The sequence below is a fragment of the Pelodiscus sinensis genome, chromosome 2 (genome assembly GCF_049634645.1).
Source record: "Pelodiscus sinensis isolate JC-2024 chromosome 2, ASM4963464v1, whole genome shotgun sequence".
NCBI classification, from domain to species: Eukaryota; Metazoa; Chordata; order Testudines; family Trionychidae; genus Pelodiscus; species Pelodiscus sinensis.
In genome coordinates this window covers 230,248,042-230,273,866 of record NC_134712.1, presented here as the reverse complement: position 1 = coordinate 230,273,866, position 25,825 = coordinate 230,248,042, and the positions used below count along the sequence as shown (strand labels likewise).

The 25,825-nt window shown below is 43.2% G+C and overlaps 1 protein-coding gene across 8 annotated transcripts in view; it reads right to left on the bottom strand.

Moving 5' to 3' along the window:
• Positions 1–25,825, bottom strand: part of CCDC7 (coiled-coil domain containing 7) — a 347,366-nt gene that overhangs the window by 2,934 nt on the left and 318,607 nt on the right. For all 8 annotated transcript variants that reach the window (XM_075922671.1, XM_075922670.1, XM_075922665.1 and 5 more), the window contains 4 exons: positions 25,158–25,283; positions 23,919–24,041; positions 8,701–8,796; positions 6,102–6,133 (listed from right to left, as the gene is read on the bottom strand). In XM_075922671.1, coding sequence (XP_075778786.1) covers positions 6,102–6,133; positions 8,701–8,796; positions 23,919–24,041; positions 25,158–25,283 — 377 coding nt within the window. The remainder of the gene's footprint in view (positions 1–6,101; positions 6,134–8,700; positions 8,797–23,918; positions 24,042–25,157; positions 25,284–25,825) is intronic.

The window sequence follows — 25,825 nt, the reverse complement described above, 5'->3', positions numbered from 1 at the left end:
TTGCAGCCTGATGCCGGGCTCCTTGAGGCGTTTCAAAGCAGCAGTGCCACACAGAGCCCTCGGTTAGTGGGGGAGTCCCCAACTGATTCTGGGCTCCATGTGGCTCTGCTGCTTTGAAACTCCTGGAAGAGCCTGATGCCGGGCTCCCCATGATATTTCAAAGTAGCAGTGATCCATGGAACCTGGGTTCAGCGGGGGAGTCCCCAGCTGATCCCGGGCTCCACGCAGCACTGCCACTTTGAAATGCCTCAGGGTGCCTAACGTCAGGCTGAATGTGGCATTTCAAAGTGGCAGCACCACCTGGAGCCCAGGGTATGGCCCTAGGCTTCAAGTAGCGCTGCCACATTGAAGTACCTCTTCCTTCCCCCCTCCCCCGCTGCCTCTTTCTGATAGAGGCAGCAAGGGGTGGGGGAAGCGACTAGTTGACTAGCATGTCAACTAATTGATAAGCATTTGCATATCAGATAGTTGACTAGTCCTTCACATCCCTACTACACTCTGAAGCCATGTGTTAATGTGCTCTGGGGCTTCTACTCTTTGAGTTGGTAACATACACTATGTGAAAGTTTAAAACCAGGAGAACTTTTATCTGTTTTTACAGGCCTCTGTTTCACTTCCATAGAATGGATCCTAAACATTCATTTAAAATATCCATAACCAACCACTTGATGTTTTACTTCCCTTTGTATTTTCAAAACTGTCAGTTGTTTGTGGCTTTGATTGCTATCTGTGTTGCTTTATTGTGTTTTTCTGTTCTATTTGTGCACAATAAATTAGATTGAGTTGACATCCCAGAGAAACTATATACTGTAAGCCTGAGTGAATGCCTTTTACTCTCTTTTCTAGTGTCACTAAATATTGCATTAATGTATGCAAGGAGAGCATGACTACTTCTAGTTGATATTTATTTAGCATCTTATAGTTGAGCTTATGTGTGGATAATATGCATGCAAGAGAGATAGTTTTATGAACTGCAAAATGCTAGTGAAGCTAGATGCTTCATTTTTTTGAGAGTAGCTTTAGCGGAAATTCTGAAAATTTAGTGGTCTAAGGGAGTAGGTTGTTAAATTGTGGCTCTGGCACTTATTTTTTATACTTAAAGGCCGTGTCTTTGTTTTATTTATAAAGCTGTTTTCAGTATGCCCATTTTGGTGTGTTTACTAAAGTGAGTTGTTAGACAGGATGATAAAATACATGTACTCCAAGGGTAGTGTTAATTTTCTTATTTGATTTCATATTAAATAAACATCTTAAGCATTGATCCTTGATCATTACCCCTTGTTTTAAAAAATTTTCTTCTTCCATATGTAGGGCCAGTTTAATAAAATATATATTTATACCTAGGTTTTTGGCTTGTACTGGTGGTGCACATTCACACATGACCTCAATATTGATGTTGCACATAAGAAAATTCAACCTGCTCAAGTATTGCAAATGTTAGAGGGAGCACTGAACCAGATTGCTGGTACTTAAAATTAAAAAGGTTGTAGATTAGGTTTTAAACTAAGGGTCAAGGGAAAGCTGACAGATATGAAAGAGCACATAGATCAGACAGAGACATCCTTTAGGGGAGGGTCTATTAATAGAGATTCTCTATATCCTAGTAAAGAGGAAAGTTTGGAAGATGATAAAATATTATTAAGATATGATGAGAAACAGTCAAATGAAAGAGTCTCATTCAGTTACAACATGTAATGGCGTACAACTCAATAGTGACAAGTTTTTTAAAGGGCTTACATACAATGCTAGCAGTTGGGTGAATCAGAGTGCATTGTATTGAATGAGATTATTAATATAATAGGCATTACACAGACTTGGTGAAATGAGGATAGACAATGGGATACAGTAATACTAGGATACAAAATATATTGGAAAGACAGAACAGTTGTGCTAGTGGGGGAGTGGCATTATATGTGAAAGAAAACAAAGAATTGAATGAATTAAAAATTTTAAATGAACCAAACTGTTCCTCCTCTTCTCCTGCTGATCACACTTCTAGTCTGATGATATTATGGCTGTGATACCACCTTAAGAGTATAATTGCTCTACCCATTAATAAGGCAATATTATTTCTTATGATAAACATCTGCCAACTTGTAAGTGGGCATATACAAAATATTACATTCTGGCCAAGGGAACAGAGAACTTCTTTTCCCATCCCACTGCCAATGATAAGGCAAGAAGTTTGCATACATTACGTTAAAACTGGGGAAAAAATTAACTAGAAATAACTGAATAAACACAGAAAAACAAAGAGTAAGAGAAAAGACAGAAAAGCTGTAAATGTCAGGAAAGCTGCAATTGCTCTGCCTTATGCCACAGGTAACTGGGAAGGAACTGAAATGGTGGCAGAACTTCACCTCATATGTGCCCACGTGGGAAATGAGGTGCTGTTCTGCTCTGGCACTGACCTATGGCCATTTCTATTTATAATCCCCAGTTGAGAGCATATGGATGTGCTTGAACCATATGCTTGTGCTTCCATAGGGAAATATACTCAAAGAAGAACTTGAGTCTCTGGGCTAATTTAACCGAGGAGTTCATGGTGGAATTCATGCTCACCATGGCACTCATGGAGAGGGATTTACCAGAAGTCTGAGTTCAAGCAAAATCTTTCATTTTAGGATTCCTGGTAGCTTGTATGGAGTACTTAGAAGGGTAACCTTTAGGAAGGCTTCTCTAGCTGTTTGAGAAGGAGCAACATATGGAACATTGGTCATGAATATGTCCTCCTCCTACATAAGGGGCACCTGGAGTGCCCATCAAGCAACAGTGAAGCTTCACCAGTTTGAACTCACCAGTTCCTGCATGCAAGGAGAGGTCTAGTCTTTAAATATCTGACAAAGTTGGCAGGGGGTTCAAGCGCAGTGTTTTCTCTAATTTTTTTCCATCCATGTGTAGAATAAGTTTTGTTATGTGCACTAAGGAGGGGGTTAGTATTTTGAGACAATGGGCAAAAAAACTATCATTGCCAATTCTTTAAATAGCAATATTCAAAGGTAGCACTAATGTTATTACATTGCACAGAGAAGGTGGCAGCTACTGCAAGGGTTCTCTCTTGCTGCCATAGTGGTAATAATTGAGAGATGGTTGGACTCATTCTACCCTTCATGTCCTCTGATACAGATTTGAGACCATTTAAGATACAGGTATGGCCCCAAAAATACATACCCGTGAACCATCACACACAAAACTAACTTAAATATGATCCACAAAACAAGTTTAATAGTCATAAACATATATAATATCGTTATAGGTAGTCAAAGTGTTGGACATATCCCTTGCAAACCTGGTGGGCAGCATCATTTGCAAATGTACTATCTGCAACAGATCCAAAAGTAACAGAAGAGTAGTAACTGAGGAAGTTGGCAAATGTCATTGAGAAGCCTTTGGCCATTATCTTTGAAAAGTCATGGAGATTGGGAGAAATCCCAGATGACTGGAAAAAGGCAAATGTAGTGCCCATCTTCAAAAAAGGGAAGAAGGATGATCCAGGGAACTATAGGCCAGTCAGTCTTACCTCGGTTCCTGGAAAAATCATGGAAGGGATCCTTAAGGAATCCATTTTGAGGCACTTGGAAGAGAGGAAAGTGATTAGGAATAGTCAGCATGGATTCACAAAGGGAAAGTTGTGCCTGACCAATCTGATTAGCTACCATGATGAGGTAACTGGCTCTGTGGATGTGGGAAAGTCAGTAGATGTGATATACCTTGACTTTAGCAAGGCTTTTGATACGGTCTCCCACAATATTCTTGCCAGCAAGTTAAGGGAATGTGGATTGGATAAATGGATGGTAAGATGGCTAGAAGGCTGGGCCCAGCGGGTAGTGATCAACGGATCGATGTCAGGATGGTGTTGGTTTCTAGCAGAGTGCCCCAAAGTTCGGTTTTAGGACCGGTTTTGTTCAATATCTTTATTAATGACCTGGATGAGGGGATGGATTGCACCCTCAGCAAGTTTGCGGATGACACTAAGCTAGGGGGAGAGGTAAGGTCTAGAGTGACTTAGACAAATTGGAGGATTGGGCCACAAGAAATCTGATGAGGTTCAACAAGGACAAGTGCAGAGTCCTGCACTTGGGATGGAAGGATCCCAAGCATTGTTACAAGCTGGGGACCACCCACTTAAGTAGTAGTTCTACAGAAAAGGACCTGGGGGTTACAGTGAATGAGAAGCTGGATATGAGTCAACAGTGTGCCCTTGTAGCCAAGAAGGCTAATGACATATTAGGTTGCATTAAGAGGAGCATTGCCAGCAGATCAAGAGATGTCATTATTTCCCTTTATTCAGCTCTGGTGAGGCCACATCTGGAGTATTGTGTCCAGTTCAGGGCCCCACCACTACAAAAAGGATGTGGACGCATTGGAAAGGGTCCAGCAGAGGGCAACCAAAATGATTAGGGGGCTGGAGCATATGACTTACGAGGAGAGGCTGAGGGAGTTGGGTCTGTTTAGTCTGCAGAAGCAAAGAGTGAGGGGGGATTTGATAGCAGCCTTCAACTTCCTGAAGGGAGGTTCCAAAGAGGATGGGGAGAGGCTGTTCTCAGTAGTGACAGATGGTAGAACATGGAGCAATGGTCTCAAGTTGTGGTGGGAGAGGTCCAGGTTGGATATTAGGAAAACCTATTTCACTAGGAGGGTGGTGAAGCACTGGAATGGGTTACCTAGGGAAGTAGTGGAGTATCCATCCCTAGAGGTGTTTAAGTCTCGGCTTGACAAAGCCCTGGCTGGGTTGATTTAGTTGGGATTGGTCCTGCCTAGAGCAGGGGGCTGGACTTGATGACCTTCTGAGGTCTCTTCCAGCTCAATGGTTCTATGATTCTATGATTGATTCTAACTTGCCTGGATTACTGATCAGAAAGCATATCTATTAGATCAAGCACAGTAAGCCATGTTTAAATCTAATCATAATTTTTTTGCCAGAGTGCTCTTGAACTCATCTGTTTGTTGATTCACCTGACCAATTATAATCCCGTAAAGCCATAGATTTTTCCTCCTAGTCAATATTTTCTAGTTAAGATGGACTAAACTCAATGTGCCATCACAAATGGTTTTCCCCCAAGCACAATTGCCATTTGCTAATTATTCCATTCCAGTATAGCTGTCACAGAGGAAAAGAGAAGTTTTAAGTGGTAGAATTATGATCCTGGCACTAGAAGGAGGATTATAAATATAAACAAACTAGAAGACTTACCCAGCATTTCCTGGGTCTTTCAGAGCAAGGAGCTGGCAGGGGGGTGGTGAGTAGGGGGCGGAGTGTTTTAGGAGTCATGACAGAGCTTTGGGGATGTGAGGGGTCAGTGCAGGAGGCTGTATGGAGGGTGCAAAAGTGAGGGTTGGGGAGGTTCAGGGTGGGAGGCCCAATTCAGCATGGGCCTTTTCTCTCCCCCAGGCCTCTCTGGTCACCAGGGGTCTTTTCTCTTCCCCCAGCCTCCCACTGGCCATGAGGGGCCCCTTTTCCTCCCCCCCTAGCCACCAGGGGCCTCTCCCCTCCAACCTCGCCTCTTCTGGCCACCTGGAACATTTTCTCTCCCCTCCCTCTCCAGTGCTGCAACCAAGGACTGGGGGGGGGGGGGGGGAGGGTTTGGGTCAGGGAGGCTACTTACCCAGTGTGCTGGCAGTCAAAATGGCAAACCTCCACCCCTGTTGGCCATTCCTTTGGTGATACAGCTGCCCTTAGTTGACACTCTGCTGGATAGCTCTCCCCCGGAGGCTTGCTGTCCCCAGTGGACACGCTCAGTATCAAATCCTTTCAAATAGCCCCTCTTTGCATATTATGGAAAACAGTCCTTTTCCTAGCACTTCCAAACTCTGACCTTGCTTTAAGTTAGGAAAAGAGGAAGCTACATATCAAATTTGGTGGTCCAAGCTCTTACCATGTAGGAACAGTTCTTGAACAAACAGACTTGGAGACAGACACACAGACAGTTACACACATCTCTAAAATATATATAGGGATGGTTTACAACACCTAAAGCATCTTAAGTGACTTACTGTTCTTCAAAAAGCTCATCTCACTTATGTTCATGTGGAGAAGAGTGCTGTTTGAATTAGTGCAAGTGAACAATAAATGTGTTCATAAATAAATTGTATCTGCTCACCTTGTCTGTGTCCTGAGGAATCAGTAAGACTCCTAAAATCAAAACCAGTAGTTATATCATACCCATCATGGAAGCTTATCTATACCTCTTAGTATTTTATGATTTGAGGTAATGAAAAGGATAACTGTGAGTTTAAAAAATCCCTACATAGTACAATATTGAATCTTACTGCAATATATATATATCAGCATTAAAATATTCTGGTACACTGAAAAATGAATTCACATTAGTTTTATAAACTGTCATGCTAGTTAATTTAAAATATTTTTATTTCACAGAATAAATATTTTGCAATGCAATCAATCTCATATGTCCTACATTCCAGCCCTGTAAACAGGTTAAGGTTGTCCTTGTCCTTGTTGACAGCTGCTTCACCCTCCTAGCCCCATACAAGTGTGGGTATGCTTGCTTCAGCCACTTCTGCCTCTCCCCACACATTACAGAGAAGCAAATGGGAAAATTCCTTCCTGCATCCTCTCCATAAAATAGAAAGAAATATATGTTTCCTGTTCCTGCTTCTCTGGGCTATCACCACCCAATGTTACTGGTCATTCTGCCCAGAGCCCTTACTCATGTCTGGTGCTCTTTCTGCTATGCCTGGCCTCAGAGAGAGGTCCTGGCTTTGTAAAAGGGGTCTCCTCCACCAAAGCACCTGATGGCTCCTGGGCCAATAAATGGCGTGGAGGCAGGGAGTGAAAGAACTCTCCATTAAGTAACCCCCTACATTACCATTGGTTGATACAGTGCAGGGGGTTCAAGTGCAGTATTTCCTCTATATTTTTCATCCATGTGTGGAATAAGTTTTGTTATGCGCACCAAGGAATTTGTGGATGTGCACTACCAGTAGAAACACATGTTTCTGGTTTTGAGAGCTGTGTGCACTCTGCTAATCAGCTGGACATTTGAAACTAACCTGAGTGGTTGTGCAAGTGCTCAGCTTACAGGGAACACTGCTCAATTGGCCCTATGCAGGAGCACAGGTATTGAAAGAATCTCCTACTTCACCTAAGTTCCAAGTGCGCCCTAAGATTTGGGAAGTGAAGGTTCAATATAGACTCCTTAAGACTCACCTGATTCTCCTAGCCTTAAATCAGGCTAGGGAACCTACCGCGTATTTTTCTCCCCACTTACTTTCCCCTTCATCTTTCATCCAGCTTAAAAAGTTGAGAGAACGAGAACCAATCTTACATTGCTTTTCCCTTTCCCACCTCACTGTATGATTAGGGGAAGAAAGAATGATATCTTCCATGACTTAGTGAAGGGATACAGAACTAAAAATGACCTTGTAGGGTCCTGGGAGGGTGAAAAACTATCCTTATTAATGATCTGCCCCTGTCCCAGAAGTCCAGGGAAAAATGGCTTCCTTATAGTCCCTCTAGCACTTCGGTTGTTGTCTTATTATTATACAGTCTCTTGAATGTGTGGAAGAAGAACATACCCATAATGGCAATGCCATTAAATTAGTGCTTAAAAGTAGGATATGAAACAGCTCACCAAAGCAGTAGCAAAACTACACTGAACATTGTCCAATGCACAAATAAATACTCTAAATGTAATTATTTCTCTCTAATAAATAAGAGGGCAAATAGCAACCCGTGGGCTGGATGCAGTTCACCAGAGTTAGTCCCTGGTGGACTGCCAGCCACTTTATTGACCTGAGTATCCACAGGAATAGCCGCTTACAGCTCCCAGGCTATGTCTAGACTGCATCCCTCTGCCAGCGGAGGGATGCAAATCAAGCACTTTGGAAGTGCAAATGAGTCCAGGATTTAAATATCCCGGGCTTCATTTGCATACTCGTGCTCAGGCGCTGTACCAATCATGCACCTTTTCGAAAGTGAAAGTAAAGTGTAGCCACAGCTCTGTCAACAGCGGGGAGTTTTTTTGGCAGATCCTGTACTCCTCAAAAAATGAGGAGTACAGGATCTTCCAAAAAAGCTCCCTGCTGTTGGCAGAGCTATAGCTACACTTTACTTTCACTTTCGAAAAGGTGCGTGATCGGCACAGCGCCCGAGCATGAGTATGCAAATGAAGCCTGGGATATTTAAATCCTGGACTCATTTGCACTTCCAAAGTGCTTGATTTGCGTCCGTCTGCCGGCAGAAGGATGCAGTCTAGACGTAGCCCCAGAGGCCACAGTTGGGTACTGTGGGAAGTGGCATAGGTCACTTAGCACTGCTGTGTAGACGTACTCTATTTCAGGATAATGATCCTGAAATAGCATTGTGAGTGTCTTAACAGCATGCCCATTATTCTGAAATAAAGTTGAAATAACAGGCATCTCATTATGGCTTCCTGTAAATTTTGTTGCACGAGGAATAAGGAAGATGCTGGAATAGTGCTCTATTTCAAAGTTCAATACTGTGAAGACAGCACCACATTTTGAAACAGGCTATCTCGAAATAAGCTACGTAGCTCAAGTTGCGTAGCTTATTATTGTCTCTCAATTTTAATAATCTCTGATGCTACACATTAGAAAGGATGAACATTTTTGTACAAGTGGGATTTTTAAAGTAACAGTGCTAACACTAACTAGAATACAAAATGAGGTTAAATTGAGGTTTTTGAGAAGCAATGTTAACATAAGAAAAAAAGTTACCCTTATTAAGGTCTTTATTTTGTGAAATGGGGAATTTCTTCACTTTCTTTTTCTTCTGATGAATTGCTGTGGCTAGTAACCGCTGAGCTTCTGCCCCTGCATATGAGATTTAAAAAGCAGATAAACAGAAAACAGTACATTGACATTTTGTTTAAAATTAACATAAACAAAATAATGAAAGTCTAACCTAATCAGTTTCAAAACATATAGGCTATGTCTAGCTCACCCACTCTTACACAAAAAAAATGCAAATGAGGTGAAGCATGGAATATCACCGTGCCTCATTTGCAGGGCTCGACAAATTAGGCAATCTACTCACCCGTGGCGAGTAGATTTTAGCCCGGTGGGGCCACGCAGCATGGTCAGGGCATGCGCAGCGCGTGCTTCCGCACAGCTGGCAAGCGGCAAGCCCTGCTCATTTGCATAATTAATGAGGCTCTGCTTTTGCGCTACAGGCTTTTGCGCAAGAGCTCTTCTTCCTGAAAAAAAAGGGGAAGAACAGTTCTTGCACAAGAGGGGGTTTTTGCGCAAAAAGGAGCCATGTAGACAGCTCCTTTTTGCGCAAAAGCCTCTTGAACAAAAATGGAGCCTCATTAATTATGCAAATGAGGCACGGCAGTATTCCACGCTTTGCCTCATTTGCATTTTTTTGTGCAAGAGGGGGCAGTCTAGACATAGCCCTAGTTTTTCAATCCTTTATAACTAATAGTTTGGTTTAACTAGTGACACAATTCTTTTTAAGAACAGAAAAGCCACATAATACCCAACTGTCACGCATAAGCTCCGATCAAAATTTACTAATTTCCAGGGCTGTAGATTAATCACAGTTAACTCATGTAATCAACTTAAAAAATTAATCATGATTAAAATATGAATTGTGAGTAATTACATAGAATACCAACTGAAAATTATTAATTATTTGTGTATGTTTTTCTATATTTCCATATTGACTTCAAATCAGGCCCAGCCGGGCAGCTACCCAGGGCGCCAACCGATGGGAGGCGCCTGATGGCAGCTGTAAGGGGCATGTGGCATCCCTTACAGCTGCCATCAGGTGCCGTGCGCCCGGCTCCCACAGCGCCGGCCCACCCACATCCCCGCAGCATCAGCCAGTAACGCCTTCCCCCCCCCCACGGCCGCAGGGCCCAACACGGCCCAGCGCGCGTGCCAGGAGCGATGGCCAGGCCGCACTGAGCCGCGCTTGCGCTGTGCGCCCAGGGGCAGCGCTGTGTGCCCATGCCCGGGGCGCCAGAATACCTCGGGCCGGCCCTGCTTCAATTACAACACAGAACACAGAGCGTACAGTGATGATTTTATATTATTTTATTACAAATATATACACTGTAAAAATGATGAACAAACTAAATAGTATTTTTCAATTGCTCTCATATAAGAAATGAAGTGCAATCTCTGTAGAAGTATAACTTACAAACGTAGATTTCTTTATGGTTACATACCTGCATTCAAAAATAAAACAATGAAAACTTTAGAGCCCTACAAGTCTACTCAGGTCTATTTCTTATCTTGCCAATTGCTAAAACAAACAAGTTTTTGTTTACATTGATGGAAGATATTGTTGCCTGCTTCTTCTTTACAATGTCACCTAAAAGTCAAGTGATATTATAAACAAGAAGCAGGAAGCATTATTTCCTGCAAATTGTAACCAAATTTGTTTAGCTGAACAAGAAGTAGAACTGAGTGGACTTGTAAGCGCTAAAGTTCTACTTTGTTTTATTTTTTTAATGTAGGGATTTTTTGTATACAATTCTATATTTGTGAGTACAATTTTCAAAATAAAGAGATTGCACTACAGTACTTGCGTGAGATTTATTGAAAAATACATTTTTTTGTTCTTTACAGCGCAAATATTTGTAATGAAAATAAAATGAGCACTGTACACTTACTCTCTGATGTAAATGAAATCAATGTATTTGAAAATGTAGATACCATGCACAAATATTTAAAGGGATGGTATTACATTATTGTTTAACAGTGTGATTAATTGTATAATTAATCACAAACAATTTATAATGATGGAATTAATTATGATTAATTTTTGCTTGATTTACAGCTCTACTAATTTCCATTAAAAACCATGGGATTGTAAAATAACTCATCTGCATGCTCAATTCGGCATTTGTACTAAAATGTTAGCTTGGTTTATATCTATAAACCAAGTGGTGTGCACAAGAAATCTAAGTTACTTACCTCTTAGCCACTTCTTGCGGGTGAATGTTTTTCTAGCACACTAGTCTCAACATGTATAATGAGTACAATTGCAGTTTCTTGCACCCACAGGATGGATTTTGTCCATTATGAAAACCAGGAAACCTTAATAGACCTGGAGTTACATCTGATGTTATACAGATAATAGATGGTGTCATCTCTTTATATCCCATGTGGTATATTTACTAGCATTTATTTTATATTTTAATCAACTGAGCACTACTGCAATTACTCAGATGATATCAAATAATTCTAACAGGAAAAAACATAACAAGAGAAGGGTTTTCTCCTGTCAACCTCTCACTGCATGGACGGTGCAGAAATGCAATATAAGATACATTGACTCCAGCTACATAATTAACATAGCTGAAGTTGCTTATCTTATTTTGACTTTCCACTGTTGTGTAGATCAGGCCCAGGAGGATCAGTACATTTCTGCTGGAAATAAAATGCCAACTAAGGACACTAGGCAGGCTTGCTTACATAGTGAGGAGGGCTTTAAACTAGTTTCTCTGGGAGATGGTGACCTAACTCCTGAGGCAAGTGGGATACTGGGAGGAAACACAAGGGCTGTGTCTACACTGGCACCCTTTTCCCTACTTGAAAGTAGGAATAAGGGATCTTCCGGAAAAGGGCTTATTTTCCGCAAGATCCCGTCTAGACTGGTGCTTTTCTCCGGCGAAACCCCGAGCCGGAAAAAAGCGGCAGCCATGTTCATGCAAATGCCATGGGGGATATTTAAATCCCCCATGGCATTTGCAATTCCGAAGTGTCTCATTAGCATCCCTTTTATGGAAAAGGGTGCCAGTGTAGACACAGCCAAGGAGGAGAGTGTAAAAGGGAAATCCTCCTGATTCATACTGAGAAAGTAGGGCAACTGGCTAGTTGTCTTAGGTGCCTGAACATGAACACAAGAAGCCTTGGAAACCAACAGGAAGAATTGGAAGCCCTGGCACAGTCAAGAAACTATGATGTGATTGGAAATGAGACTTGGTGGGGTAACTCCAATGGTTCAGGAAGAACAGGTGAGCTATAAAAGGAGAAGGAGTTGCACTATAAGTATAACTGCTCAGAGCTTCAGTATGACTGCTCCGAGCTTTGGTATGAAACTGGAGAAAAGCCTGTTCCAAATCTTCAAGTTACCATTAGAGGCAAGAGCAACAAGAGTGATGTCATCCTGGGTGTTTGCGATAGACTACCAGTCCAGGAGGATGAAATAGATGAGGCTTTCTTCAGACAAATAAAAGAAGTATTCAGATCCCAGGGCCTCATTTTCATGGGGGACTTCCATCACCCTGACATCAGATGGGAAAGCACTACAGCAATATACAGACAATTCAGGGATTTTTTGGGAAGTAGTTAGAACAACTTCCTGATGCAAATATTGTAGGGACCTAATAGGGGTCATATTCCCCTTGACCAGCCAGTCACAAATAGGAAAGAATTTGTAAGGGAAATAGAAGTAGATGGCAACCTGGACAGCAGTGACCAAGAGAGGATGGAATTTAAGATCGTGACAAAATGAAGGAAAGGAGAGCAGCAGAATATGGATCTTGGACTTCAGAAAATCAGCCTTGGCTCCCTCAGGGAACTGATGGGCAGGCTGCTCTGGGAGCCTAATATGAGGGTAAAAGAGAAGAGCTGCCTGTATTTTAATGAAGCCTTACTGAGGGCACAGGAAGAGGAAGTTACTCACCTTGGTGCAGTAATGACCATTCTTCAAGATGTGTCCCCCCATGGGCGCTCCACTATTGGTGTTGAATCATCCTGGTACCGCAGATCGGAGTTTTCATGAGCATTAGTCAACCAGACTGTGCACGTGCAGCTCGCACCTCGAGCCGTTTGCACACCTTTGATCATGTGTGTGGTTCAGCTCCCACCAGTTCCTCAGGTCCACCCAGATATCTGCTTTCTTTTGTGCAAAAGGACATTTTTCACTTGGTTCGAATGATGACATTCCCCTTCACAGAACCAACAATGAGCCATGCTGTCAGGTGTAAGACATGTGGCTGTGGGTGGAGTAAGGTTCCGGTGTTCTGAGTTAGGAAGCCATAATGAATGGGAAGGTAATAGGGTGGTTGAGGAGATAGCAGATACAGATAAGGGAAACATATCTGTCATGGCCAAAACAGGGCTATGAGAATAACTGTTGCTTCATCTCTGTTGATCTTTTTGAACACTCTTGGAATGAGAGAAGTGCAAGGGAATGTGTATAAAAGTGGGCCTTTTCATTTGAGGAGAAAGGCATGCCCTAGAGATCCTAATCTGATACCGGCTCTGGAGAAATAATGTTGACATTTCATGTTCTTGTAGGAGGCGAATAGGTCTATTTTTGGGTGACCCCATTAGTGGAGGATGGGTTGAAGGACCCAGGGATGGAGCTCCCACTCATGATCTGGGGCAAAGTGCCTGCTGAGAGTGTCTGCTGTTACATTCTTGATGCCTGGTAAGTATGAAGCTACCAAATGACTCTGTTGCGTATGCACCAGTTCCATAACCTGACTGCTTCAGTACACAGAGAATGGGATCAAGCACCCACTTGGAGATTTATATAATACATTGTTGTTATGTTGTTGGTCAATATTCTGATCGTGTTGCCTCGAATATGTGTAATGAAATGCTTCCATGCATTGAAGACAGCCCTGAGTTCCAACAAATGTATATGAAAGGTCACCTCGTGGGTCGTATATCATCCTTCTATTGATATGCTGCCCGTGTGAGTGCCTCACCCAATGAGGGAAGCATCTGTGGTTATGTGGGCAGAGAGTTGATCTCCATGGAATGGGACGCCTGCCAAAAGGTTGTGTGGATTGGTCCACCATTTGAAGGACCTTACAACATGAGAAGGAGACACTCGTCTGTGCACTAACCATCTGTGGTGAGTGTAAACAGAGGCAATCCAGTGTTGGAGGCATCGGAAGTGCAGGTGTGCGTGGTTGACCACATATGTGGTAGCAGCCATATGGCCCATGAGCTGAAGGCAGGTAAGTTTTGGAACTATTGGACTGATCATGAGAACAACAACAAAGTTTTGGATGACTTGAAATCTTTGTAATGGAAGATATACTCTTGCTGTGGTAGAGTCTAGTTGAGCTCCTATGAACTCCAGGGTTTGCGTAGGTTGTAGTGTTGATTTTTGGATGTTGAGGATAAGACTGAGAAGCTTGAATGTTTGTCTAGCTGATAGTACCATTCGACATGCCTCCCCCTCAGATGGACCTTTTACCAAGCAATCATCCAGATAAAGAAAAATAAGCACATTTTGCCTGCGAAAGTAGGCCACAACCACAGCAAGCATTTTTGAGAACACTTTGGGTGGGGAAAAAAGGCTGAAAGATAGCACCTGATACTGATAGTGGTCTGATCCCACTCCCTGTGTGCAGGGAGTATAGTAATATGAAAATAGGTGTCCTGCAGGTTGAGGGCTGCAAACCAGTCTTCCTTCTCTAACACAGGGATTATTGATGCTTGGGTCACCATTTTGAATCATTGTTTTCGAAGGTACCGATTCAATCTACAGAGGTCTAGAATAGGCCTCCAACCTCCTGTCTTTTTCGGGGTGAAAAAGTAGTGGGAGTAGAAGCTCTTGCCTATGAACCTTTCGGGTACCTTTTCTACTGCTCTGATGTTGAGTAGTCGATGCCCCTCCTGTTTGAGCAGATCTTCATGAGAGGGGTCCCTGAAGAGGGACAGGGAGGGTGGGGATGTGGGAGGCAATCTGGTGATTGGTGTACTTCGAAGCTATAAGTTCGAGGACCCAGCAATCCAATGTAATGGCAGTCCAACAATGGTGAAAGGGCTTCAAGCTATAATAGAAAGTAGGGGTGGCAGGAGTGGGATGGTGCATGATGGGGAGATTTTACAGGTCCTCGACCAGAAAGTCAAACCTGCTGCTTGTTCGACTAGTTGTTGGTGTTGTGGCTAATTTGTGGGTGTCTCCTCTGGGGACGTTGCCTAGATCTGGATTGGTCGAATTTGCATTGTTAATACCTTGAGTATGAAAACTCATGGTGTTTCTGATATGGGACATATCGTTTATGACGGTGTGACGTAGTGTGGGTACCTTGCTGGTTGCTAGGCTTGGGTGGTGAGTGACCTCCACTGGCTGCTGGCTGCAGCATGGCCCAGCAGGGCAGGAGATGAGTCATTATGCAAGGGGGCTTTGAACCTGTCTGACGAGTTATCTCCCAGGGAGAGGAACAATGGGAAGAAGGGGAGTGGAGCCCTAGCTGGGGGCAGGGCTGGAAGGGAGGTAGTTAGGTTTCTGGCTGGTTTCATGGAGGAAGCAGCTTAGGCAACGGGCTGGGATTTAGGGGCCCAGGCCTGCCCTATAACCAGATTACATCTGTTCTGTGCTGTCCTGTATCCTGGAGCAGCAATAAACTCCTTCTATTCTACTGGCTGGTGGAGTATGTCCGTGCCATTACGGGGGTGCAGGAGCCGGCACAGGCGGTATGGTGGGGTGTACATCCTCAGCATACACAAGGTTGTTCTCAAGTCTTTACTGGAATGTAAGACATCATTGGGTTTTTTTCAGCAAACAATTTTTGCTTATCAAAAGGGAGATCCTCCACTTTCATTTGTGGCTCGTGATGGATCTTGGCGGATTGTAGCCACAAGGCTCTCTTCATGGCTGTAGCTGTAGCTCAAGCTGCTGTGTTGGCTACATCCAACAGCAGTCCTTGATGAGGTGTATCCCTCTTGCACAATGGATTTCAATATCAGCCTCTTTGAGTCTGGCAGGTGTTCCATTTGGGTGGTTAGTTTGGTATAATTGTTGAAATTGTGATTTGGCTATAGTACTGCATAGTTAGCTATGTGGAGAAGCAAGGTCAAGGAGGAGTAAAGCTTTCTGCCGAAAAGATCCATGAGCTTGCTCTCTTTATCGGCAGTGGTATTCTTATATTGCAGAAGCTTAGATCTTTGTTGGGCAGCATCCACCACCAATGAGTTAGGTTGTGGATGGGAAAACAAGAAGTCAGCTCCCTTTGGAGGGAAAAAATACTTTCTGTGTCCGTGCTTATTGTTCGGCGGTACTGACGCTGGGGTCTGCCAGATCTCATCAGCGGCCTCCATAATGGCCTTATTTATTGGAATTGCAATCTTTGCATGTTGCAAGGACTGAAGATGTTTGAGAAATTGATGTTGTTTTCCTGTACTTCCGATAACTGTATTTCCTGACTAGCAGCTGCTCTTTTAAAGAGATCCTGAAACTGCTTCAGATTGTCTGGGGGAGATTGTTCAACAGAATAACTGCTTTATTGGGCGATGACAAAAACTGATCTGTTGGTGAAATATCTCAAGGCTGCTCTTCCACCTCCTCAGGTTCAGAGTGTTGAGCCATGGAGGGAAAAGTGGGATGTCTGACTGCCATCTCCTGCCTTTGAGGTAATCGGAGAGAAATTGTGGGTGCATGAATGACTGAACACCCATGGCAACACAGCAGGCAATATTCGGGCTGTTGATAATGATGTTGTGTCAAACCATGATGAGGATAGTAATAGTAGTATACTGGGCTGCGATGCTGATATTCTGATCAAGTAGGAGAAGAGTATCTAGATGAAAAGGCACTCCTATGATGAGTATGATAATGTATTGGAAGATTTGGAGAACATGAAGAATTGGGTGACCCTCTTGAGGATGGTGGAGGTGAACAAGAGGCATATCCTTTATATGGAGCCAGTGCCTGATGATAACTAGGTCTGTAGTGTCTGCTTTGGCCATGTAGACCGTGCTGTTTCACTCCGTCTTAGCCAGGATGAATGTGGTGAAGGTGGTGCCAAGGATGGTGCTGTCATGATTATGAGGTTTAGTCAGCAGCCTGGGGATTAAGGGGTTAACTACACCTAACCAGGTGGAGTGACCAATAGGAATGTAGGTGGGACTTTTCAAACTGGGACAAAGGAATTTGGGTTTTTTTCCTTTCTCCTTTTGTGTCTCTGGGAGTTCTCTGCAGCTACAGAGAGGGACAAGCATGTCTCTCTCTCTCTCCAAGACATCATTCTTCATTTTCTGTAAGTAGGGTAAAGTTTAGGTAGTTTCGTTAGGTTTTATTGTGTTATGGATTGGGTATGGGATCTGAGATCTGGCACTGCTTAAAAGATGTTTTGGCTTTTCTTTGTAACTAAGTTCTAGGCCCATGGAGTTTCTCCATGAGTATATTTTGTTACCTTCCTCTCTAGTCATTATACTTGCAACCAGAATATTGTTGTAATAATAAAAGTTCTTTCTTTTCTTTTATTAACCTGGCAGTGGTTAATGGTGTGCCCTGATTTTTGTTTTAGGGGGAAGATTTCCCAAATGATCTTTCCCCTGGTTTCTTTAGCAACATTTGGGTGGTGGCAGCAGAACTTTTATTCCCAAGATCTAGGTTTTTAAGATCTTGGGGGAAGTTTTATACCAAAGCCTGGTAGATAAGGCTTTGGGGTACACTTGCTGGCCCCCACTTCTGCATTTATCATGCCAGAGTGGGGAAGGAGCCATGACAGGTGCCGGAGAAAAAGTCAGCAATTCCAGGCTTATATGTCTCACCAAGTCATATTTTGTCTTGCCTTTTTAGGCATTGGTTAACTAAGCAGCACGCACAGTGTCAAAACCAGCTCTGTTTGATTGTGTGACCTTTTCACTGATGTGAACATTGGCACCAATGGTGGCAGTGTTGATTGGTGCCAGAGTTGTCGGTGCCACTAGCGGCGGTGCCGTGACGGCCGGTGTCAGAGTCGGCGGTGCCATAATGGTCAATGCAGTAGCCAGTGGTGCCGATTGATGAGCTGATATGTCTGGTGATGGCACTGCCATAGTTTTATGCCTAGATTTTGGTTCCAAGGCCATTTTATGTTGTGCTCCCGCAGTACCTGATGTTCCCATCTTGTCATCCACACTCACTCGGCCATTCAAGACCAGTGGAAAGGAGCAGGCTCTTTTGCAAGCAGGAGTTGAGTCTGGAGAAGCAGCTCTCCATTTTTCAGCCCTAGGTGAGCACAATCTAAGAGCTGATTGCTCCAATTCCGTGGGTTGTAGGGCTTTGTCAAAGAGGAACATATTCAGTCTCATTTCTCTAACCCCGTATGCTCTGATGGTATGTTTGGTGCAGTGAATGCACTTCTGAGGCACATGTGCCTCTCTGAGATATTTTATGCATTCGGCATGGCCATTGGATGCGAGCATAGTGCCACAGCATGTGGCACATTTCTTGAATTCAGGGGACCCCAGCATAATGGCAGGTCTGCACGTGTGCCTTGAGAAATGGGTTTGTAATCTAACAGCTAACAAGTAACTAATAGAAAAAAATGTAAGGTAACAAAAGTACAACTATCTTTAGAACTAAACTATCTGAATGTGACTAAACTACAACTAAGCACTAAAGGTAAATTTTCTTTCCTGACTTGATCATCTGAGGAGATAAGGCTCATTCCCTCTGGGTGTGTCTAGACTACATGGCTCCATCGACAGAGCCATGTAGATGAGTGTACTCGGCAAAGGGAAATGAAGCGGCGACTTAAATAATCGCCGCTTCATTTACATCAAAATTGCTGCTGCGCTGTGCCGATCAGCTGTTTTTCGGAACAGCAAGGTAGTCTAGATGGGGATCAGCCGACCCCAGAACCATTTGTCATCAGATCCTTTTTGCCTCTTGTCAAAGGTTTTTAAGGCCAGGCTGATAAAGCGCTAGCTGGAATGATTGAATTTGGATTAGTCCTGCTTTGAGGAGGGGGGTCTACTAGATGACCTCTTGAGCCCTCTTCCAACTATAATCTATGATTCTCTGATACTGTCTAAAGGAGCCTCAAGATCTATTCTGTATCCTCCTTTGAACCAGAGGAAAAAGGCCCAAGGCTCAACCTTTAAAGGAATGAAGTGCCTCACCCATCATAGATCTGAATAACTTGGAACCCTTGAATGGCAGATCCCCACTGTAGAAGTAAACTGAGGCAGTCCATGGTATTTTGCTGAGAACTGAGAACTCAAATCCTAAATCATTAGGCGGTTCCCATTTGAGGCATGAGACACCTGGATGGTGTGAACCAATCATAGAGGCAGGCCTGAGGGGACAAGCACAAGAGGGCAGTATACTGTTTGAGCTAAGGGGCTGTTACGGAGGGACTGGATAAAACCACCAGTGAGTTATTGAGCCATACGTTAAGCTCAGAATTGACTGGGTACACAAGGCGGCAGGCAGTATGAACTGGTGGTCCACTCCCTCATTGCACATAACATTGCAAGACCTTCTGGAAGCCCCCCAACAGGCATGTGATGTATACACCCTCGAATAGTGCAGATCCCCAACCCAGCCGGCAGAGGGAGGGTGCCAGAAAGCACAAGGACTGTGCAGTATAAGTATACAGAATTGTAGGAGGGAAAGGCTGACCCATGGCCGTGCCCTTCGGGCCATGACAATTGAGGAGGATTACTCATCCCCTGGTGGGAACGGCAAAGCTGTGTGAAGAGAAAAGGGAGGGAGAGATTCCCAAGATTACCCAGTGTGTGGGATGTCAGTGGCTGTGACCAAGGGAGGAAAGCTTCGCGCAAATGCCATAAACCCCAAAACCCCTACACTTAATCCGGAGGGTTTGTGCCCCTGAATCAAGGTTGGAAAAGATGAGGAAAAGAAAAGCAAAGGGTTAAGCAAAAGGGAGATACAAACCAGTGTGATAAAGGAAGGAGCAGAGAGATTGAGACTATGACATCACAGGGAGAAATGAAAGCCAGCCCATGAGAATATCTAGAATACAAACATGCACAAATTCGACAAGCGGCTGTCAAGAAGGCAGGCTACTCTGCAGTCGCATCAGAGAAGGATTTAATCCAGTGGTGGACTGAACAAAAGAGTGGCAAAATCGAGGAAGCAGTGATAATTCTGCTTGATATCCTTACATTAAAGGAAAAGGAAAATAAAGCCCTGAGGAACGAGATTGAAGCTCAGAAGAGCAAAAATCTGCCCCACAGTGAAAAATGGAACCCACAAGCTGCTGCACCTCGGTGCCACCAAGAGAGAGAGACTGATTTCTCAGATGGTGTGCCCATACCAACTGCGCCGCCTCTCCCAAATGTGGGGGGGAAGCTCCTGCATTCTCCCCTCTACTCCCCTATGTATCCAACCCTATATGGGTCGTTAGAGCACAACACCAAGGATGGGAAGAAGGCACCGATGATGACTGAAGGGGACCAGATTGCACATATGGCCTCGATCAAGATACAAACCAGGAAAATTCGGAATGTTGATGATGAGGGACATGTTACACAAGGATTCCGTTCTGAAACCACCTCCGTGTACCATCCATTCACCGCCTTAGAGAAGCAGGCCCTGGTAACAGACCTACCAGACCTAAAGCGAGATCATAGAAACACCGAATTTTGGGATAAGCTGGAAAGCCTAGGGGAGATGCATGGTTTACACAATAAGGATATGCACATCCTAGTAAAGTGTAAGTGTCCCAAAGATGTGTGGGAGAATCTGGATGGGCGGTGGAGAGCTGGGTGATGGACCGAGGATACCATCCTGGACCCTATCCATGAGGGGGAACAGATGGAGAATAACCAGGCAGGAACCATAACTGGACTCAAGAACGCCCTTGCCGAAGCCTTAGGAGCTCACACCACCAATTGGGGAGCTCTGGGTTTAGTCACGCAACAGAAGGGAAAGTCCATTGTATCATATGCTGAGAGAAAATGGAACGCCTTCCATTCGTACTCTGGTCTAGACGGCGTAACCCAGAGATACCACAAGGTGTTCCTCCAAATTCTGAAGGAAGGGATGTCTGCTGACTATCAAGCCGTATTGGCCCTAGGCATTTCGGTCGGAAACACCTATGCAGACATCATGAAGTGGGCTACCAATTTAGAGAACAGAAAGAAAAAGGAGGTAGCATCAGTCAGTGCAGTGGAGGAGGAAGCCACAATCTGTGCACTCAATAGCACTCTCTATTACACCTGTGGAAAACCAGGGCACATGATGCGGGAATGTCATTGCAAGAAAAAGGTCAAACTTTGTGGCAACTTTAAGAAGGCTGGCCATACTAAGGAGGAGTGTTTCCACTCTGGCGGGGGGAAGGAAGGACAATGGCCAAACAAGCAGAACACACCTACCACTCGTAATACCTGAGAGGCACAGGACAGTGTGCAGGAACCAGGGACAGCTGACAAGCAAATCCAAGAGATTCTTAAGATCCTTGCTAGCAAATAGGTAACAGCGGCCTCCGTGGCTGGATCTGCAGGCGACCCTAGAATGTTTCTTAACGCACAAGTGGGGGGTCAACTGTGCAAAATGTTAATTGACACTAGAGCCTCAGTTTCGATAACCAGCCAAAACCTTTCCCTCACACGCTGACACATTTGGCTTAAGGAAGTGGGGGGAGGAAAAATAAAAGCCACCCTAACCTAAGCCAGTTAGTGGCAATTGAATTTGAAGATGTAATCATCATTGGCCCCTGACAAGGAGACACAGTTGACAACCTAGATCTCCTTATCGAGTTTGAGGAAGTAGTTAACCCCAGAGCCAGCATAGAATGAGCTATTGGCACGCACCAGAGCGTCTACTATGCATGTACAGCCTTTCAGTTCCTTCTCTGCCCCAGAAATGGAAGATTCTGAAGCAGAGGGGAGGAAGAGCAGGTGGTGGAGCACCCACAGGGACAACCATCTCAAAGAACCTCTGTTACTGCACAAGGTGAGTAAACTTCTCTTCTTCTTTGAGGAGCGCCACTGTGGATGCTACACCTGAAGTGACTATGAAGCAGGGAGCTTCAGTTTGTTAGCCTGAACCGTAGAAAGTATGTCCAAAGTGTGTACCAGAGTCTGAGTAATTCTCCAAGGCATAATGCTTAGCAAAGGTGTGCGCAGAAACCCAGGTTGAGACTCTGAAAGTGTCAGTTCAAGGCAAGTTCCTTAGGTATGCTGTAGAGGCAGCCATTGCCCTCGTGGAGTGAGCTTGCACTACCAGTTGGGGTTCTTGATTAAAGGTGCAATAAGAGAGCCAAATGCATTAAGAGATCCATTTGGATAATCTTTGTTAAGAGATAGTCATGCCTTGGGATCTTTCTGTAGCTGAAACAAAGAGTGTTGAGGATTTGCGGAATGGCTAAGTTCTTTCTAAATAAAAGACAATTGCCTTGCAGACATCCAAGGAGTGCAGAACTGTTTCTCTGTTGTCTCTATGAGGTTTTGGGAAGAACACAAGTAAGTATATTGGCTCATTGCTATGAAAGGAGATAGGTACTTTTGGTAGAAACCTGGGATGTGGACAGAGAATGACTTTGTCCTTATAAAACATTGTATAGGGAAGACATCTTCCACAAAGGCTCTGAGTTTGCCCACCTTCTTGATGAAGTAATGGCCACTAGGAAGGCCACTTTCATGGATATGTATAATAGGGAGCAGGTAGTCAGGGGTTCAAATAGTCTGCCTGTTAATGCCCTTAGTACTAAATTGAGGTCCCAGTCTGGAGTTGGGTATTTCAATGGATGTCAGTCAGCAAGGAGCCAAGCCTGAGTCTGTATGACCAGATGACATAGTTGACCCTTAATCTGCATGAGAAGGTGAGGGATAGATGGAAAGCATCATGAGGTCATCATCATCATTTGTAGGACATGTTTGTCGGGGCCAACTGAATGCTACTAGAATGACTGTGGCTCTGTCCCATTTTGTTTTACGGAGTACATGATGGAAAAGTGGTAGTGATGGGGAAGCATATATGAGGGGTGCATTCTTCTTTATTGTGAAGGAGTCCCCAAATGATTGAGGGCTGCTGTCTGCTTGCGAGCAGAACTGTGAGGTTTTGGCATTGATGATGGTTGCGAATAATTGGTCTATTGTAGGGTATCCCCAGTCTTTGAATACAGGGGTGAGCATTTTGGAATTGAGTTCCCACTTGTAATTTAATGTAAAATGTCTGCTGAGTTTGTCTGCTATAATATTGTCCTTTTCTGGCAAGTAGGTGGCTCTCAGATGAATGCTGTGAGGAATGCATCACTTCCATAGTTGAACTGGTTCTGAGTATAGCAGGTAAGATTGGGTCCTGCTGTGACAGTTTATATAGTACATTGTCATTAGATTGTCTGTAAAAATTTGTACCATTCTGTTCTGAATTAAAGGAAGAAAGCACTGGCATGCATTGCACACTGCTCTGAGTTTCAGATTTATATAAATCCTGGATTCCTCTGGAGACCAATGTGCTTGGACAGTATGGTGGTTGATATTGGCCCCTCAGTCCAGGAGAGAAGCTTCTGTAGTGATCATAACTGATGGTGGTTGAAGATGAAAGGGAATACCATTGCAAATGAGTTGATTTATCCACCAGGGTAGTGACCCCTTTATTCTGACTGGCATAGATAGTTGCTTGTTGATGTGGTGAAAGTATGGTCTGTATACTGTTTGTAACCATGTCTGTAGTGTTTTCATGTGTAGTTGATCATGCTGGACCAGGAATAAAGCTGCTGTCATGTGGCCTATGAGTTGTAGAGAGAGTGTGCAACCTACAGGCTGTTCTGTGCTGTAGCTACCATGTCTGTGAGCACTAGAAACCTCTACCAAGGAAGCAATTCTATGACAGACATGCAATCTAGGTTAGTGCCAATGAATTCCAACTGTTGTGTTGGGATTAGTGTTGCTTTTGGAGATTTAGCTGTAGGCTGAGCTTATTGAAGAGGATTTTGGTGATGCTGACCACTCATTCTATGTCTTTATAGGTTGACTCTTTCAGAAGGCAATTGTCCAGATATATATCCTGTTATTCAAACATGCATAAATGACAGCCTGAAATAAGTTTAGGCATGCTGAAGAATATCACAAGTGCCATCTTGTGACATTAATGTGAGAAAGGTAAAGCATCTGGAAAAACACTGGTTTACCAGAAGATTGCACCATAACAGATTGCTTTTAATCAGGATTACACTGCACAGGAGAGGAGTCTATGGCATTTCTGCAGAACTTAGAAATATATTTGACTGCAGCCTTTTTTTTTTTTTTTTTTTTTTTTTTTGGAACTCTTCACTTACCCATGATGTTTTGTTCTACCAGAATCTGTGCAAGGGCCTCTGCTTGTGACAGATAGTCCAGACTGAATACTTGACTTGTAGAATGATGCCTTTTTTTGTCTAATAATTCTTGTATTTCATTCTCTATTGAGACAAAATAACTTAGATTATTCACCAAGAAAATATTTAAACAATGTATCATTAATTACATTTAAAACAGATATAGATATAGATACACACAATGAGGGGTAAAAATATGCCAATGGTTATTTTTCTACTATTCATCCCATATATAACTTTTAATTCTACCTCAAATTTACATAGAACTTTTCAAGACCAAAAGGCAACTATCTGTTAAATGGATAAAAAAATAGGTTTTTTTACAGCACGCAGTAACACCACCCTACATTTTTAGGCATATGGTGAAAAATAATATTGTATCAACCTGTGGCTTTGGAGACAGAATTAGCTCAGTACACTGAAATTAACAAATTCTGCTTCATATATGATCACTGGTTACATCATAATTTGAACTAGAACTTTACCTTAAGAATTCAAGAAAGCAGAGCTGACACACTAGCTATTAGCATTGTTATGGGTCTGGTGAAGCCACTACTTACTATTCAGAAATCATGTAAAAAACACTGTTATCAGGTAACTGAAAAAATAACAATAGTACCCAAATAGTACCTATGGAAAAGCTGAATATAAGCTGAAACATGTGGCAAGGAATTCCAAATGCAAAAACTAAGACTTTTCATGGAACTGCATGCATGCTGAAACACCCAAGAAAAGGAAAGGAAAGAGAGACAAATAGATGGAAAGTCAGACACACAACCTGAACAAGCTGGCTGAAAGAATTTGGTGCTGAAAACAAGAAAGTATTTTCCTGATTTTGGTTCTGCCTATGACCAGAGAAGCAGGCCTTTAAACATTTCTTGTAATAAGCAAGATTGCATCAAAGAAATTACTAGAGTCCATCATCAATTTCTACTCCCATGTAGAACTCTCAAGTCCCTAAACATTGGCTAGCCACTCAAATAAAAAAATTAACACTTGTCTCAGAAGCTGGTGTTTATGATGTCTTTTTATTTGTTATTAATAGATTTTACATGTATGTTTTTATGTGCTATCTTTGAACGTATGATTCTGGGTAAATAAGAACCCCAATATAGTCCACCATTGAATTTCTCTAGAAAACATAATCTTAAAAAAAAACATTATCTGAATAAAGCATTATTCTAGTAATCCTCTACTTACCAGGGAGGTTATTTAATCTTATTTGGAGTGGTGGTAGATTAGATGGTGGGGACATGTATGGAAAAGCTGATGGCAGATTTGCAAGCAGGAGACGTTTTCTTAATGCTATCTGTTCCATTTCATTTTCTAAAAAGTTGAGATGATTTTAAACTTGACTAATGGGATGATAACATTCAAACAGTATTTGAGAGCCCCAAATATGAACAATTTAAATTAATGGCTAATGTACTACTAGTTATAAGATATTCTACAAGTCTGCATATTTTTTACAATTCATTGCCTGGCCCCCATCCCTTCCAGGCCCCACATCCTACTTAAGCACAGAGCCCCCAAAACCTTAGCCTGGGTCAAATGCCCTGGGAAAGTTTTAATTTTATTTCCCATGTGGACAATATTGCAAGAACACCTCAAAGCAGGCAGCACAATTGAGCAGCATATGTGGCCATGAGTTCAAGTTCCATGAGTTCCAGTTCCCAGGAGCACAAAAGGACACCAGCATAGAATATGAAGATCTTGGATCTTATCAAAGTGTGGGGAGAGGAACCCATTCTCATGGAGCTTCGAACTAGCAAACGAAATGCCGATATCTATGCAAAGATCACAAAGTCCATTATGGAGAAAGGATATGCCAGGGACACTCAGCAGTGCTGTTTTAAAATAAAGGCAGT